Raw genomic sequence first — 18,490 nt, 5'->3', positions numbered from 1 at the left:
CAATGGACCAATAAAAAAACCTTTATTGACATTATTAAATGATACACTGCTAGGAGAACAAGTCAAATGCTTTATCCCCACATAGCGACGAGTATTGCCGACAACAAGCAGCAGGACCAGACCATTGTATGCTGGAACAGACCATCAGAACCACTCAGGAGGTACTCCACCCGAGACCAGGACCCGTTATTGGGCAGAGGTTCGATTCCTAATGTCCGGCACATCAGGTTATAGACGTCTACAGATCGAATAGGAGCTGCCTGGACATTCCGCTTAAAATCTGTATTTAAAAAAGGACAAAATGGAACCTTTTGAATTGTAAAAACACAATGAAAATATAACAGTAAAATACATTTTTGTCCATTTACTGAAAAGCCTGCAGAAACTGTCCCTGTTCACACTAAAATCCTGAGAGTCTCTGAGAAGGTAGTGGTAGATGCAGAGATGAGAAAGCAGCGTGAACTCGCGTGACAAAAGACAGGTTTTAGATTCTAATAGGATTGTCTTGTTACCAGGTCCAGTCGCCAAGAAGAAAGCTCTCATATCCAGGAACTCATTATCATATCCGTGCCAGCCATTTTGCCAGGCTGTGGAAGACGCAGAGCCATTATTCCAGTACGGGAGGTCTGCCTTGTTCTACGCAAACACACAACAATAGATCAATTTATTCAAACTGGATAAGATTTAAACTGTTGTGGCAACTGTAGCTTTTAATACATGACATTCATTCTTACGATATCACACATTTTGCTTCCTATAGTTCAGAAAACTGGAGTTATTCACATTGACAACCACCTGAAATCATTTCATAATCCAGCATTGATTGAGTCATATTTACATAAATGTCAGTTTCCATATAGTTTCTGCACCATGTAAAGATGTACATTTACTGTAGCGTATACTGTACATACTGGAACTGAGGGGGGGCGAACTGGTTTCAGGTGATGTCCTCAAGTCATGATGATGAGAACAAAGCTCATGAACTAAAGGTGGAAACATGGAGGATACGGTACCTTCGCTATAAACCAGCCAGGCTCTGCAACCAGCGTCAGAGGTGAAACAAACCTCCCGCCCTTATAATGGAAACGTTCAGGGACATCTTGTTTGCCATAAACACGCATGTTAGGGACCTGGACCAATGCAGCATACACCTGTAATAACATAGTGCACAGACTTACAAAAAGCAATGTAAACTAATCTATGCTAGTAACTAGCTCATTAAAACATACTTGAAAATCTTTTCTCCCTCTGCTGGCTGCCAGGTGGAACCATGGTTCCAACAACAGATTATATTGTTTTTACATTGTACATATTTTATGGAATATTTTAAAAAAATCCAAAACAGCAATAACAGATTCTGAATTATAAAAAGACCACAGAAAAAAGGTGCAACTGTACAATAGCTAACTTCTAAAGTTGTTCAATCTTTCTGTTGAAGTCGTGTTCTTCAGTCAAAGGTATTTCTTATCTGTACTTCTTTTCTATTTGGGGATTATTTGGATCTCTGCTGCCCGAGCACGTCTTCTCTGCATTAACCAAAACTGCTGCTGGCTGAATATGTTCTGTTTTCAGATTCTCTCAACATAGGTGGGTGTTAAATGAGTGGACAGCTTCAAAAATGTGAAAGCAACATCAACTTTCCAACCAAAAGAAATTTTGTCCATTTTAGTCCTTAGTGATAAATTATGTCATAGCTGAGCAGAAAACACTGGATTTAATCTTACGTTTTGGTATTTGTCAACTTTGGGCCACAGACTGATCACTGGTCCTCTGTCCATCGTTTTGACAATGTCTGACATGTTAATATGCTTGTCCAGCTCAATGACCTTCTCCATCCACTGGATCTTTGTCATACCATGATCTGAAAATAGCATAACGTTCAGCTTGTTGGCCATGTTCATCTCCTGTAAAAATAACCAGAGAGAAATAATTAGCTAATTACCTGACAAGTTCAGTGTAAGGCTACTAATCATGAAAAGAATCCCATCAAGAACCTGACTTTGATTTTGTTGTTGAGCGTCTTCATGGCATCATCCAGCTGCTGCACAGCTGTTCTGACCTGTTGAGAGTCTGGACCCCAATGATGACCCTGCACATCTATATTCTCATAATATATAGCAGCCATGTTTGCATCCCCTGATCTACACACACACACACACACACACACACACACACCACACACACACACACACACACAAAATCATTATTTATCCACAAAACATTAATTACAAACGGTGATCAAACTGAATTCCAACGTTTCATTTACAGGCGCTCTTGCACCCTCTAGTGGCGACGCCGCCATTACAAACAAATTGGATCACAATGAATACTGCTGTGAACATATTGACTATATTGACTGAGTATGAAAGGTTTAAGGTGCCAAAGAAACAGACAGACACCAGCAAGAGACAAAAAAGGAAAGGTCTGCCAGCCCTGAGAGACCATCCTTGAGATAGTGAGATAGCTATGAAAGTGGGAACTGCAGAGAAATGTGAGGTTTGATTGTCGACAGGATAGTATATGAAAAAATTCAGAGAATATCAAGGAGTATTTCTAAATGAGACAGTTCAGACTGTTTAGTCCTGGCACTGAGCAGAAAGACAGGTTGTCTAGAATCCTGAATTATTTTAGAAGCTTGATAATGGGAAAGAGAAATCCAAACAAAGGAGGGGCACAAGTGGTGGTCAGATCTGTTATTGCCTTTAAATGAATAATAAGACTTGATGAGGTCAACATTAACAGTCTCACTGACCAGAAACCAAATGCCAGGACGCTTGCTTGGCTTAGAGGACAGAACTTTGCTAACTTATCTAAGCTACTTCTATAGGTGTTGAACTATAGCTCGTGTTTTCTGAATTTTAAAATGTGGTTTTATTTATTTGTGTTTGACTCCAAATTTCTACTTTTGAGAAAAGGAGAGAAATTGTGAGCATAAAAGAGGGGGAGAACCATTATTCATGATGTTTATCAAATCTCTGCCTCATTGCCTTTTTATCACCCAGAGTCTCTTACTGCTTTTTAAACTGATGCCAGTTTATTTCTTTACACAACTCATTCCATAATCAGACACACCCTACGTGTATCTTATCTTTGACCAGTGAAGCTTGAACCTGATGACTCCAGAACACAATTAACTCACTTTATCTTGAAAAAAAACACATTTCTTGGCAGCAGAAAGACTCTTATTGACACTGACAGGTATTCATCGTATCCCAACTGTGTGTGTGTGTGTGTGTGTGTGTGTGTGTGTGTGTGTGTGTTCATCTTACTTGAGCATGTTGAGAGCATTCCCAATCGAATCTGTGAGGTTTTTTTCTGATGGGCTACTGATATATTCCTCACAGAATGATGGACGGACACCTAAAATCTCCACCTCACAGCCTGAGGGGACACACACACACACACACACACACACACACACACACACACCACACACACACACACCACACACACACACACACACACACACACACACACACACACAGGGATTCACTCTGTCAATGCTACAAAAAACTCAATTTGGTATCTAAAAAGAAAGAAATCCCATCAGTATAGAGTATACAGCTTACCAGGCCAGAAGTACATATAAACCTTCTTTCCCAGCTTCTGCAGAGTCACCCATATTGGTTCCGATCCATTCCACCATAAAGGTAATCTGCTGTCCGGATTCGTCCCAATCAAAAACTCTGCTTTCGAGGCTTCATCCCACATGTAGTTTCCAGTCATCTGATGGCTGTCGCAGTGACGGCCTGGCAGAAAGAATTCAAATGTGTACAATGTAGAAAATCAACATTAAACAAATTGGAATGAGTAAATGAAGATAAATCTAAAATTGCAATTAGAATTACTGAAAACTGACTGCCTTTACTTTCTGTATAGGTGTTCATTTTAAACTTGTGTTCTATTAGCTGTGGAATGTGGTGGCCAGACAACACAATAGTCTAAAACCTTCACAGGTCTTCTCTGAAAATGATGCTTTGCAAAGTCTGAGTCTTCTTTTATGATCCTCTAAGCCAGCAGCAGTATGATATACTGTAATTTAGTTTACAATTCAGAAGGTATTATCTAAGGGTTAGAAATATTTTTCATTTCAAGCATATCTGGCAATCATGCCCGTGAGACGCTTCGCCCCGCACACCTGGACTCTAATGAACGCTCGTCTTAAACTCCGGAGGCGCATCTGCTCTGTGCCAGATCGTTATTCGTGTTCCGATGACCTTCCAGCGTATTCCTGTTTGCCTGCCTGCCTGCCCGGTTCCGACCTTGCCTGTTCCTGACCATTCTGTTTAGCCTGCTCCCCTGTAAACTCTGCCTTCTGCCTGATCTCGACCTTGCTTGTCCCCGACTATTCTGTTCTGCTCGCTCCCCGGTGAATCCTGTCTGTTGTCTGTTTCCGACAATAAAGCGGTGTTCAGCCAAACTAGTGTGTCGCATTTGGGTTCTCATCTGGTTCCTGACACATATCATAAAACTGATGTGTGTTATCTACGTGTCAGAAATGTGTAACAACAGCAATCCCTCTGCCCTCTCACATCAGAGATCCTTTAGAATCGTGCTGTAATGAGCTCTAATTCAGGGTGTATCAGTTACATTGCTTCATTTATGTTTCCATTCCATGTTATTAATTGGCAATATGTTTAAACATTTAAACATTGAACCTCTGTTTATGTAGCCTAAACTGCCCAGTCGTTACTACTGAACCGATCCTGTTTATAAATAGGCTGGACCTATCAATCCAACCCAGGAGTATTTGTAATAATAGCCTGACATTTGACACCTTACGTCCATGTGATGGAACGCCGCGCCAAGCTTTTAGTCTTCCCTACACGTTTATAGCACAAGACTATATTTCATGGGTGCAGCCCTGATGGAGGCCACAGAAATCACATTCTGCTTGTTAAATTCCCGCGCACGGGCCAATATTGTCCTGGGCCTACACCCATTCTTGACCACTGATACAGTGTAAGAACATTATAGGCACAAATAGTGTATGCTGTTTCTGTGTTTATTTGTGTTTCACACGATATTAGTCCTGTAACGCAACAGTCATAAAAACACTCCAGCTAGTTTGGGAGACGCATTGTGGGAAAAATGAGTCAAGACTTGCAAAAAGGGTAGTTTAGAGGGGAGTTAAAGGGCGACTGTGTCCCATCAGACCATTACAAGGTTTTTAATAGGTTTTCATTTTATGACCATACACATTAAAGAAGTCTTTTATGCACACCTCTCAGTACACCATAACCATCTCAAAGCCTTTCCGGCAACATCCCAGAGCTTAACGTCCAACAGCTGGTTGACAGCTGCCTGTATTTGGGGGACTGCTAGTACAGACTTTAACCAGGGTTAGAGACAGGCAGGTCTGCTGCTGTGGCTTCTTCCTTTTCTTCCAAATGGCCTTGAGCAGCTTCTCAGGGCTCTGTGGCACCTCCTATTGACTATATTAATCAGTCTACCAGGTTGACTGGATATTTTTTACACAGCCCAGTTTAAAGCTTGGGAAAACAGACTTTTAACATTTGAATAGTTAGAACCAGACTTCAGCCGCATCTGTCATTTTATGCAGAAGGCAGTCACATGTGTCTTCCAGAGGATTGACATAGGAGACTGGAGAGAAGACATGTGAACATCACAGATGTGCCTGCAGGTCACTAGAGAGAGCTGCCAATAAATCTTAAACCTGTTCTGTCTCTTGACCACACAGGCTGCACTCATCATGTTTGCAGCTATAGCTCACAAATTCAGCTGCAAGAAGTTTTAGGCCCTGTTACTGGCTTACAAGCCTTATTATCCTGATCACAGTCCCACTCCCCTTAAGATGTCCCTTATTAAAGCAGAGCGAATTATGTTCAAACTATTTAGAGAATCACTTTATGTTCTCGGACTGTGCAACATGTTGCTCCTCTAGCTTGATTTACAACTGGTTAATCAAAAATCCGCACTTTCTTTCCTTTGTGTTTTCTTTACAGTTGAATTGGAGTCTAAGTAAATCACTACTTTAAATCACTAAACATCTGGACTGAAGTTGTGAGGGTGATGTTTTGGTCACCCGCGCTGTTCGTGCACTAGACTCAGATCAACCACGCAAACAACAGGAGGCCTTGCAAGGGAGAGCTGACGAGCAGTTCAAGCTTCCTCTCTCAACTCCGTCCGTCTGCTGCTCGCTCTCCTCTTTTATTTGGTGCACACAAGATTTGTGTCAATCTGACCTCATGATTCCTTCTCCTCCTATCTCTACGACTTCCTCGTGTCCTTGAACATGGTACCTCCCAGTGCTGGGTACATAACAGCTACAATACTTGATTCAAACACTCATACATTCCTTTTGATTAAACATTCTAAATCTACTTACTATACTTACTATAGCATTGAAACGATAATAGTAATAACTCTAATTCTTCTCACAAAGTGCATTAGATATTAACTCAACATCATAAACAAAAGTGTGCAAAATACATTTGGATTCATCTAAACCGTTACAAGCGTCATGTGTTCTTACCCGTCATCAGTGTGTAGTAGTTTGGGAAGGATAAACTCGGAAAGTCCGGGGTCATGTAGTCCACTTTCACCCCATTGCCCACAAGTTCGCGGAATCCTGGCAGGTTGTGAAGATTGTCCATGTAATCATAACGGAAGCCATCGATGAGAAACACCAGGAGCGGCCGGGCTGCGAGGCTCGGCAGCGGCGGCAGCAGCAGCAGCACCAGCAGGTGTTTCAGAACCATGACTGCAGCCGAATCAAGCAGGCAAAGACGGTCGGGGTCCAAAGGTAGTCTGCTGCCAACGACAGCCCTCAGCGATCATTGGCCCCTGCGGAGCAGAGCCGCCCAGTGCTTCTTTATGGAGCCCGAAATATGTGCAACATATAGTATCAACCTTATAAACCAGCGAAACTCTCGGGGACACAACGGCCTGGAAACAATTCTTTCAATACAGCATTAAAATCTCTGCATTTTTCCATTTGTATTGCAGGAAATAATTTCCAAATGCGAAGTTTAACTGGTTTAATATTTTAACTGGCGGTGGTTGGTGGGTGATGCATTTATTTCTATACCCAGATGCCTCTTTTTATTAGTTTTTTCCTCTTTATTTTCCGTTCCTCTATGAATCGTTTAAGGTACCGGTTTTCCCCCTTTCACACAGACAAAGACGCACGCACACGCACGCACGCACGCACACACACACACACACACACGCACACACACGGTCACGTGGTCTGCTTCTTTCCCTTGCCTGCTGATTCAGCAGCCTCTCAATAGAAATGGCTAACTCAGGACTGCCAGGCAGCGCACTGATCCACAGATATTGATAACTGTGATCACCAACAGGCCAAAAATACCTCTGGGTTATTTGTTCACGAGTCGCGCTCCAAAACATGGAAAGAAATGCACATGGCCTTTCTTTAAAAAAAAAACTCTGAGGCGGACTGAGCTTGAAATGGTTTCATTATAATGGTCAGTGTGATAGAAAACGACACACTGGGAATTATTTAAGTAAACCTAAAGACTAAAAGTAGGATTCGCTTTAAACACGGGGAGCAAAAAACGCTTAAGGGAAACAGAAACACCTAAAGAAATACGAGAACAGTAGGAGTAAACGACAGTTTACACTATTTGTTAAACTTTAGTTTATGCTTCTATCTGAACTAATGTACAGAGCATATAGGCCATTATTTACTATAAGTATTCGGGTTTTACGTATAAATGATTTTTAAAAAACACAGAAAACTATTAAAAGAGACTGTGTGAATTCACAGATGTAATGTTGAACAACACCAAAAACCTTTTAAAAAAGTAAATAAAAATTACATTGTGACGTCGCACCGTTTCTCTATCTTTTATCTTTCTTTATGTGGCCGTGGTCCTAAGAGCACTATCAAATAGTCCAATCGCCACCAAGCAAGTTCCAGGAACAATCCTGATGAAACTTTAAATCTTAAATAAAAATCCATATAATCACCGTTATTAGTAGCAGCAGTATCAGAACCCCCACAAGTTGATCACAAGCATTTGTTTTATGTTTTATTCAGGAAAAAATGGATTAATAATAGTATGAAAGATGAGCCCAACACACACGGTTCCGCTGCAAATCACAAATAAAACCTAAACAGATGAACACCGTGATATGCAACAATCCTATTTTAGACGCTTCGTTTAGGTGCCCAAAGGCGAGCCTGTGTGAACAGGACGATCTAAGTTATAACAACAAAGCTTAACTGGGGGATGTGTTGTCATGACAACCTTTTGGACAGCCCGCACACAAACTTGTACGTCAGGAGGCATCAAACAGTGAGGGAGTGGGAACAACACAGAGGGAGACAGAGCGTGATTGGTCACACCCCCTTGTCTTTGTGTGGCGCAAGGGATTGTGGTTAGTCATTGAATGAACGCTCATTTGTGTGTGCGCGCGCGTGTGTGTGAACGCGAGCGAGTGAGGGGGAGGGGGGACCTCTGAGGAGGAGGAGCCGGGTCTGTGTTGGAGAGTGCTGCATTAGCATTAGCTAGTATGCGTGAGGGAAGACGGGGAGAGTGCTGTTGCCCTCAGGAACCGTACAGCATCTTTGAAGTGGATTTTGGATTTTGAGGGGAGAGGATTACAATCAAGCTAAGGTAAGGCTCTTCCGGGCTCACTGTCCGCTTGTCCTCTCTTTCTATGTCATTATGAGCTAGCACCTTAGCGGCTGCAGCTAGTTAGCGTTAGCGACATCTCGTCACAGCTCTTCGGAAAGGCACTAATAAGCAGTGAAAGGAAACGACTGTAAGAACGGAGACGTGATGTTGGTGAACCAATAGCACAGAGGGCTTATTCATTGGGGGAAGAGATAGTGAAAGAGACGTGAGAGTAGGGGAAATATGTAAAGAAGAGGGAGGTCATGACAAAAAGAGGGGGCGTGGTTTAGTGCTCTGGACAAAGGAGGCAGGCTGATTGTTTACTACCACTGCAAAGGGAGGCATGGACAATCAGCGGCCCCTGTCCTGACTGCTGCTTCCTCCATATCATCATCTCCTCATCTCTGCTTCTCAATCTCCCGCCAACCTGACAAACTGTTGTTTTTCCCTCATCATTTTCCTCCCATCCTCACACTCTGATTCCTCCTCTTATAAACACTTTCCTTGTCCTTCCTATTAAAAGTCTTAGGAGTTTGCTACGAAGTGTAACTTGGGCATTATTGGTGTCATTCAATACTGACAAGCTTTCAAGGATTTGCTATTTAATGCAAGGTGTGAAGGAAATTGTGGATTTGGCATATTTTCCAGGAACAAGGTTATTTTAATTGAAACAGCTGAAACAGTCGTATTCTAAAAATGCACTATGAAGAAATGGCTGAAATATTGTTTCAACCATGCTACAGTGCTCTGTGCACATAAATATGGAGTAAAGTCCAGAACAGTCTTGCAGAAACTCTGCCTAGTTGTAAATATCTTTTCTCTGACATCTACCCCTGTCAAGGAAGTTATGTGATGGCTGGTGTTTGTTCATCTGTTGGCAAAATTACTCAAAATGTTATGAACAGGTTTTAATGAAATGTTCTAGTAAATGTTAATAATGGGCCAAGGAAGAGCTGATGAAATTTTGATGATGTTCTGGATTCCAGAGGGACTTTGACCTTTTCATCTTCCTTAGATGAAAGCCACGGGGCTTTGATCAGAAAGCAACCTCCGATGTTACGTAACCTTGCGTTCCTACTGCCTGTACACTATATATACACACTATACAATGTGTGTTATCATGTGCACTCACGACTGCTCTCATGTGTCACATTTTACAAGGTCTCCCTAGATGCCCCATTGAGCTGGGTTGTGGGTGATAAATTGAACCATATTTCATGACCAACCAGTTTGCCTTTTCCCCAACCCTGACCAGTCTTTCTGCCAAGTGCTGATAAAACACAGCTTGATGCTGCCTCCACACTTCTCCCTGGGGATATTTGGGCCGGTGATACACGGTGCCTGTTTTTTCTCCAAAACACAATGCTAAGAACTAAGAATCAAACTTGAGATCAGCAACCTAGCTAATCCTCAAACTCTTTGAAAAAGAGCATTCTTAAGATTCTTTTTTGCAAACTTCTCAAGGGCTGTCACGTGTCTTTTACAGGCGAGAGGTTCTACTGGTTGTTCTAAACGTCTTCCATTCCAGATCGATGGTGGCCACTGTGCTCTTGGGAACTTTCAGAGCGCTGCGTTTTTTTGTGGCCTTCCCGAGAGCTGTGGCTAGGTACAGACCGCAGTTGCTCCACCGGCACCTCTATTGACTTCATGGTCTTGTTTTACTCATGCATCATCAGCCGTGAGACATCGCGTAGACGACGTTTGTCTCTTTAAAGCAGGAGGTCGAAATGATCTCAGGTGGACTCGGGTGGACAAGGCCCTGGAGCTGAAGGCCTTGAACACATCCTCTCTGTCAATGCAATTGAATGTGAGTTTGTGAAAGCGGCACGTTGGACTTCCAAACAGCCATAATTAGATATCGACTTTGACTTTAAAATGTACAAATTGCCCGAATGTACTGGCTCCATTTGAGACCTTTGAATCCAGCATGAATAAAAGTGCTTTCTGTCTTTCAACAGGTGATGTGCCTCCCATCAGTATGTCCCCCATCAGTCAATCACAGTTCATCCCATTGGGCGAGGTGTTGCTATTGGCTATCTCTGCTATGAACTCTGCCCATAAGTCTGTCACTCAGGAGACACTAACTGAACATCTACAGACATGTTTTCCAGGTAACAACTATTGACACAACTAGTATCACTTGTCTATTTCTATATGAAGGGAACATAGTTGAATGTCCTGTACTTGCTTTGCCTGGAGTTTTTCAGAATACTATCTGGACTCATTAACCCTTAATCATCATTAATCCTGATCCTGGGTATTATGAGCATTTTTAGTTTCTCTGCATTTATGATCAAATCTGGTATTTGAGGTCTCTAAGAACCCTCTTTGTGTGTCCCCCCCCATTCACTGTTTGCCCACCTACACACTTCCATTTGATTGGTTGTTACTTGTGAATTAATTCATGGTGTATTCAGCAAATAAGTTCATATATTCAGATATTTGTATGAGCTGTCATCAAATGGATTGATCACTCCTGAGTGCACAAGTTAATTACCAATATAACACATATTAGGACTATACTAGCTAGACTATATAGACATATACAGTAACATCATTAAGATGTTATTTAAGGCCTAGATGCATGCGTTTAATTACTTTCAGCAAGGTGACATGACAGCCGGCATTTATGTTTAGGTGTGAGAAAAATAACTCAAAGGGAACAGATTTTAATGACATTATCAGTAAATGTTAATGGGCTGCGGAACAGATGATGAATTTTGATGATCTTCTAGATTCTGAGGGAGACTTTTGCCTTTTTCTCCCGAAGATCAAAGCCAGGGGACTTTCATCTAGCGACCTACTGTGTTATGTAACTTCGTCTTGTTAGCCCCCCCCTTCCCCACACACACACACACACACACACACACTCACACTATACTACAGATGTAGAGGGGAAATGAGCTGCTTCATGGCATCCTAATTTAAAATTTGAGGGCTTGATATAGAAACTTTGGTGTCAGATTTTGGCATCGTTTTGCAAAACTACTTTATTATTTTCAGTTTCTTTTGTCTGCTGGAATTTAATTTTTTTAGTTTCTTCACTCGATAATAAAAAAAACCTATTTTACCTTGTCTAGTTCCTCTTTTGCCTTCTTCCGAATCAGTTTTATCTATCAGACAAAATGACAAGAACTGAAAAACTACTAAATCTCTGTTCGACTGCACTTGTTCCATACAACATTGGTTTCTCCCACATTGCTCTGGGTCAGTTTTTAGTGGAGATATTAACTGTATTTATCAAGGATGGATTTACCCCACCCTGTAATAACCCTTATTCAGCGTTAAAGCCGGGGCTATTTGGTCTTCATAGTGTAATTGTAGCAAAAACACTTCTACAATTACTGTTTACTGGACCATTTAAACATGTTTTTACACTCCACATTTTCTTAATTTTTTATATTAACTACAAATTTGCTTTTAATTCTAAATTGTGTAGGAAAGGTTTAAAACATCCAAGAGATAGAAACATTCTTTAGGCACTGTAGTTGGGAGGTATTGTAACATAAACATACCTCTGTAGCCATAGAAATGCAGCTCACCATCAGAACTTAAGCCAGCCATTAAGTCAGGTTATGATAATCTGTGATGATATATACAGGCTGATGTTTCCCTCTGTTTCCTAAATAGAGCTGCAAATGACAAATTACTTAACTCTTCTGTGAAATGATATTTAATTATTGTTTTGGACTATTCAGAACTTGTTTAACCATCTGAGTGTTTACAAATCTTTCCCTCACTCAATTATTCTTGGATTATTGGCATACTTGGTGCAGATGAGTGAATGGTTAAACCAGATGACAAAACACTCCATTAAAAAACAGCCTGTGCTTATTTTTTTTTTTTTTAAAAGTACCTTTTAAAAACCCTCTGTGTTTACTGGTTGTAAAGTGTGCACACAGTGTTTGGACCAGTCTAACTACTCCTCATCTGTAATTGTGTTTAGGTGTTCCCACCCCATCAGAGGAGGTTCTGCACCATACGCTAAGCATGCTTGTCCATGAAAGGAAGATCTGCCCAACGCCTAACGGATATTTTAATATAACCCCCCAGACTTACTTCATCACACCGAGCCTAATCCAGACCGGTTCTTGGTACCACTTAGGTGAGCAATCCGCTGACCGACAGCAGCAACAATATCTCTCTGGCACCGTCACCCCATCCCCCTCGGGAGGTGTGCGAGATCGCGCTTTCCCCAAGTCCAGCCAAAACCATAGTGGGGGTGGTGGAGGAGGTGGCAGCCATTTGTACAGTTACCGTGGAGAAGAAGCATCTAACCATCAGCATCCATCTGCTAAAGACCACTGGGAAGTACACTCACCCACACAATCTCCACAAACACCTCCCCAGCAAGCAGGCGTCAACACAGAAAAGACTCGCAGTGCTTTTGGGTTTTCTTTTAAGATGGATAGTTTTACCAAGCCACGAGGGGGCGGAAGAGGGGTCTCTGGAGAGGCGGAAAAACAAGCAGTCGGAGGAATCGGTACAGGAGGTCGGAAATTTGGTTTAAAGTTATTCCGTTTGAGCTTTAAAAAAGAAAAGGCCAAGCAGCTGGCCACCTTTTCTGCACAGTTCCCCCCTGAGGAGTGGCCGCTGCACGATGAAGAAGTGCCCAGTCAACTGCCCTGGCCAGTAGAAATGGAAATCATCCGGAGGATAAACCCTGACCTTACAGTAGAGAACCTTGCTCGGCATACTGCAGTTATGAAGCGTCTGGAGGAAGAGCGCGCACAGCGGAATAAAGCGGCATCGGCCAATCAAAGCTCCAGGAGTAGGAGGAGCGGAGGTAGGCACAGGAAGCAGTCCCAAGCAAAAGTCAGCCACTCGCACAGCAAAGCGAGGGCATTGCGAGGCGAGTCGGCTGATTGTTTCCTCGCCGACAGGAACTACAAATCGTACTCCTCCACTCTCGCTCGGTCACCAAGAGAACATGCTTTGGCCGTCGAACGACAGCGAAACAGGCTTCATTTAGCACACAGCAACCCAAACATCCTAGACTCGTCCCACCTGCCTAGCACACCAGAATGGGATGTGTCTGGAGAGCTTGCCAAACGCCGCACAGAAATGCCTTTCCCTGAGCCGAGCCACGGCCCAACAACACACTACTCCAAAGTCCACCGCTCCCTGTCCCACACACAGGAAAGGAAGTCAAGGAACGAACGCAGCGTCAAAGCAAAGGAACGCTCTAGATCCATGGACAATAGCAAAGGCTCCTTTAGAGCTGGGTTGATGGGACCACCTGATTATCACGACCGAAACCGTTACTATACTGATACCGGCACTTTGAGAACCAATCAGAGCTCCTCCCACTCTCACGTCACAGCACCCTCGTCTAAGTTTCTTAGTGAGTCTCTGGGCTTGGATGGCTGTAGGAGTTTAGAGAAGAGCAAAAGCACAGACAGTGTTACCCCATATTCACCGAAGCTGGTGCCTGGGTCTGGGTCTGTCCAGGCCGAGGAGTACTTCCGTAGTACCGGCTCCTCTGAGGCTGTGCTCTCAACGGCAAACCCACTGAGAACTCTGGGGAAAAGTAGTAGCGATAGACTAAAGTTAGAAAGCATTGACAGGCAGGCCGACTCATACACACCGCATCCGCTAGAAAACAAGGAAGACGTGTCAAAGATGGGAATTAACGGTGGCAGCTTGCCTCCGATACCTCTTTCTATCCCAGATGCCCCCCCACCTAATGGACAAATTCCCCACAGTGCCTCCTCTGTTCAAGAGAAACATAAAGACATTTTTAGTAAAGACACGCTTTTCAAACCTCCTCCAAGCCTCCCGTTGTCTGGCTACAGCTCTCTGAGGAAAGCCCCAGTCATTACCTCGTTTGCTTTGTCTTCATCCTGTGACGCAATCGATTCCCTGGAGGATGATGATGCCCCCAAACCTTTAGTGGCCACGCCGGTTATTCCCCCACAGGCTGCTGAACCCACCACTAGCGGCGCCGAGGCCTCGTTTGATTACTACAATGTCTCGGAGGATGAGGAACTCGAGGAGGGGGAGGGCAAAAGTCAAAGAGAGGGCGAGAAGACCGCAGAAAGAGTCGTTGGGAGAGCAGGTAGCGGAGCGGGAACCATGCAGTGGCTACTGGAGAGAGAGAAAGAGATGGATCTTCAGAGAAAGTTTGAGAAGACCCTGACCTTCCCCGGCACTAAAGAGAACATCCCAGAGCCCAGTCAGAACCAGCATTCAGCCCATTCAGCCAGACTGGATAGTATGGACTCCAGCTCTGTCACTGTTGATAGTGGCTTTAATTCCCCAAGGTAAGAACATGCCGTATTCTATATGCAATCATGAACATCTACTATCTCATCTGTAGGAGCGAGGCAGCAGGCTGACTGACATTATTGTCTGTTGTGTTTTGGTGTTTTTGGAGACTAAACCTTTGTCCTAATGGAAGCTTTGGGCACTATGTGCCAATAGCTGGACAGCACCATTGAAAGGGAATTTACCCAGCAACAGGAACAGCAACTGCTTCTCTGTGCGGTGCCAGAGCTTTACAAAACAACAGAAGGGTGCTTGTGTGTGTGTTTTGGCCAAACTGTGGGAAACAGAGTTTGATTAGGGCAACAAGGGGGCCTCGCGTTATCTAGCGGGGCCAACACTGGGACCGGTGCTGTGCAGTTCAGCTAAAATAGAGGCGGCGTTGGCACTCTGCCATGGGGCCGCATTCTCTTCGGGATAAAAGATCACACTTTAAATATGTCGCTGCTCATCTTTCGTTTGATGGTTCAGAGATAATGAGTGAATGTAAGGGATCATGTGTGTTTATAGCAGATCCAAAGGATCTACGGAACACTCAAGTAATCCAGAAATGGCATTTCACTTAAAATCAGATCATATACCTGTCACATTCTTGTTGTTTTGTCTGCTTCTGTCTTCTGTATGTTGGTTTATAACTAAAACGTAGACCAGAAATTACAATTGGCTTCCTTAAATGCCCAGTCAAATCCTTTGGAATATTTTCTACTTTTTTTTGTACTTTTGATTTTATTCTTCAGTTTTGTTGTTTGTATGTTTTATATTTTAAAGTTATTAAACATATCTGTCTGCAGAACAAGGGAGAGCCTGGCATCCAACACCTCCTCCATATTGGAAAGTAACCGTCGTCAGAACCTGGCACTTAGCCCTGGACACATCGGCATCACCACTGGCAACGGCGCGCCCTTCTCCTTCCGTACCATCCCAGAACCGGCTGCTGCTCAGACAGAGAAAGTCCAGAAGCCCAACAACTGCCTTGCATCAATCACCAGTGTGTGAGAGGGAGGGTTGTGAGGACTGGATAGAAAAAGACAAACTGAAACCACTTTTGAGAACCGTTAAAGCCCGAGACTGTGAATCGGTACCTGTGAATCAGTGGTGCAGACACTGGAATACTGTGGAACTGCAGAGGGATTAACACCACCAGGCAACTACAGACGCAAATGCACCACGTTACTAGGTTACTAGGTAGACTGTGGCCATGTCCTGGTAATCTGACTAGTTTAACACTGTTTTGTGGGGTTTTCTTTCACTCATTTGGGGTCTGGTGGCTGCTCTGACTCATTGGTTAGCAGATATGCGGAGTCTAAAGCCCAACTTTTCTGTGTATTGAAGGTGGAGGTAGATTAAAATCAGATGTTAGATGAGCCCTCATCCCCCTGCTCTTCCTCATATGGTAACGAGAGGAAATATGACATGTGTAGGTCTCACCTGCTAAAACAAGCTCTAAGCAGTAGTGTGGTGTTTAGAGCAGCCTGAATTATATCCACACTACACTTCATGATAATGGTGTATTCCACTGGTGATATACGGAATTGTTTCCCCTGTTGCTCATGGTTCAGGCAATATAACCAATGAAGGTGAGCAGTTGTGTTAGTTACAGCTGATAAATTTGTATAAAAATATGAGTTTTTATTATTCACCTCCTGTTACTAAAAGTAGCATTTGACAACATCCTGTGGAATTAAGAATGTGGGTCGTTCTTAGTATCTGATTTTAATTTAAAATGCTAAACATTACTTCAGTCTGCCCAGGGTGTGTGTCTAACACAGGTTACCGTGGTAACCCAGTTTAGAGAAGGACGCCTTCATTGAAAAGTGACCTTAGACTCATCAAACCTGCTACGGGTCAACACGGTACGACCAGGCTCTAGACATGTTCTGTATAGTGAAGCAGTTCTTTGGTGTGTATATGAAACTACTAACTGTCTCCAACGGTTTACATCTTCACAAGGTCATGTACAGTAGTAATAGCTTTTATCCAGTCATCTTACAGAATGCCGACTCTTGACATTCACCTCTTATGATTTAACAATAACGTTTTTACCTCTGGAATCTACCATGTTGACATTTCCTCAACTTGTTCGGCCTGCAAATGATTTACATGTATAAAAATGACGGGTGTAGTTAATGTGCATTAGCAGCCGCAACAAAAAAAACTCACCTATCCCCTTCCTTTAACCACCTAAGGAATTCTGCTCCTTTGGGCCTTAAACACCTGCCAGCCCTTGCAAATTCCTTCTTGTTTTTGGCTTTGTGGGGTAGCGGGTGGAAGCTCCAGCAATCACAGCTCCCTAATCCTAGGTTGGGATCTGTGTTTGATTGGTTGGGCCTGTTTGTTCAGGGTCACGTGCTTCAAACATTCCCTGTGGCCAGACAGACTTTTCTTTCTGGAGAATTGGTGACCCAAAGTCAGTAAGACCCCCCTGCAACCAAAAAAAAAGGTCCCTACTGCACAGTGTGGGGTCGATTTTCAAAGATTTATCTAATGTATTGTTTTATCACAGGGATGTGGTGTGTCTGTTACTGTGTTTTGGGAACTTCCTGTCAAGCGTAGAGAATTCTAACTCTTGAAACTAAAAGCCAAAATGAAAAGCGTCATACACATTAGGTCTGTGTGACAGGTGCAATAACATTGATGCTGAAATATTAAATTAAAAAGTACGCACGTGTAATGGTGGACTGTACGTGGATTCCACGTCACATATTTAGGACAGTATGGCTGCTGCATCCTCACGGTTATACCTACCTGTAAGTGCAGAGTTGAGTTTTAATTGCATGACCTTGTGAATAATACTCATCTGCCTGTTACTGTATGATCCAGGAGAAAGAAGCAGATTTTGGTGAAATCGAGTAGCAGGGCGGTCGAGAGTGTATCGGGCTCCAGGTTAACATAAGGAATGAGGTCAGAGATGTAGAAGACCTCAGAGTTTACAAAACCTCGTTTAAGAAACCTTCTATAGTATTAAAACCTTCCGAGACGGCTGCAGTTCTGTTGGAGCGTTGTGGTCTGGTCTCACAGGTACGTTTAGATCTATCACAATAATACTGTTGCTTTAGTTCCCTGCTGGGCCTCTGCTGAGGCTGATACCCAAGAAGTATTACGTTAAACCCCAGCCGCACCAGGAGGCTCCCCTCATCCTCCCTTACTTTCTTTCACATTCTTGTAAACGTCCGTCCGCTCACGAGACTGAACGTCCATGAAATATGTCTTCCCTTAACATCAGTGATGGTTTATGAAGAAATCAATAAAGACTTTGTTTCTAATGGTGATGGTGAGTCATACCTGTAAATGATGTGGTCTGTGCCATCAATTAACAATAAAAGAGGGATTAAAAAAATGTATAATATCTTAAAAATCCCTTTGTTGTGTAGTCCTGGTGTTACCATTGTCATAGTGTATGTGATACCCTATGGGGATTGTGTAACTTTTCAAATAATAAATGAACAATGTTTGGATACAAAGGTGTGTGTGTGTGTGGTTGTGTTCTAGCACTCACACCCTCTGCTGTAATTAACAATATTGGTCCATATCTTTACATTTTTTGATCCATTTACTGTAGTGCAGCGTGTGTTGGTGGGGGTGTGACAAAGATGGGGATTTACAGGAAAAAATGACAATGC

General features: G+C 43.0%; 2 protein-coding genes across 5 annotated transcripts; one reads left to right on the top strand and one right to left on the bottom strand.

Annotated features, from left to right (window-relative positions):
• Positions 1–5: 5 nt before the first annotated feature.
• On the bottom strand, positions 6–17,270 carry enpp6 (ectonucleotide pyrophosphatase/phosphodiesterase 6). The gene is made up of 9 exons (XM_057042724.1): positions 17,031–17,270; positions 6,497–6,724; positions 3,570–3,749; positions 3,270–3,381; positions 2,000–2,141; positions 1,725–1,904; positions 1,014–1,151; positions 513–636; positions 6–280 (listed from the first exon to the last, which is right to left on the bottom strand). Exons 2-9 carry the CDS (start codon positions 6,720–6,722, stop codon positions 72–74), a joined length of 1,311 nt encoding a protein of 436 aa, XP_056898704.1. The 5' UTR covers positions 6,723–6,724; positions 17,031–17,270; the 3' UTR covers positions 6–71.
• Positions 8,381–18,331, top strand: LOC130531022 (storkhead-box protein 2-like). Of its 4 annotated transcripts, none has more exons than XM_057042704.1 (5): positions 8,381–8,606; positions 10,322–10,413; positions 10,565–10,717; positions 12,553–14,869; positions 15,662–18,331. In XM_057042704.1, the coding sequence occupies exons 3-5, from the start codon at positions 10,585–10,587 to the stop codon at positions 15,864–15,866; spliced, it is 2,655 nt and encodes an 884-aa protein (XP_056898684.1). In that variant the 5' UTR covers positions 8,381–8,606; positions 10,322–10,413; positions 10,565–10,584; the 3' UTR covers positions 15,867–18,331. The 4 variants fall into 4 exon arrangements, with proteins under 4 accessions (XP_056898684.1, XP_056898683.1, XP_056898682.1 ...); XM_057042703.1 differs by having other exon boundaries at positions 10,283–10,413; XM_057042702.1 differs by having other exon boundaries at positions 10,135–10,413.
• Positions 18,332–18,490: the final 159 nt, after the last annotated feature.

Source organism: Takifugu flavidus, chromosome 9 (assembly GCF_003711565.1).
Source record: "Takifugu flavidus isolate HTHZ2018 chromosome 9, ASM371156v2, whole genome shotgun sequence".
In the NCBI taxonomy this organism is placed as follows: domain Eukaryota; kingdom Metazoa; phylum Chordata; class Actinopteri; order Tetraodontiformes; family Tetraodontidae; genus Takifugu; species Takifugu flavidus.
Note: the sequence above shows the minus strand (reverse complement) of the source record. Positions and strands in the feature narration are given on the sequence as shown.

Bases quoted from the DNA above. Each gene is read 5' to 3' on its own strand.
- enpp6 (XM_057042724.1), bottom strand. From the start codon at position 6,722: ATGGTTCTGAAACACCTGCTGGTGCTGCTGCTGCTGCCGCCGCTGCCG. The intron at 1,905-1,999 runs GTCAGGTTCTTG...TTATTTTTACAG, and splicing joins CGCTCAACAACAAAATCAAA to GAGATGAACATGGCCAACAA. The intron at 281-512 runs GTAACAAGACAA...TTTTAAATACAG, and splicing joins CTTCTTGGCGACTGGACCTG to ATTTTAAGCGGAATGTCCAG.
- LOC130531022 (XM_057042704.1), top strand. From the start codon at position 10,585: ATGTCCCCCATCAGTCAATCACAGTTCATCCCATTGGGCGAGGTGTTG. The intron at 10,718-12,552 runs GTAACAACTATT...AATTGTGTTTAG, and splicing joins TCTACAGACATGTTTTCCAG to GTGTTCCCACCCCATCAGAG. The intron at 14,870-15,661 runs GTAAGAACATGC...ATCTGTCTGCAG, and splicing joins AGTGGCTTTAATTCCCCAAG to AACAAGGGAGAGCCTGGCAT.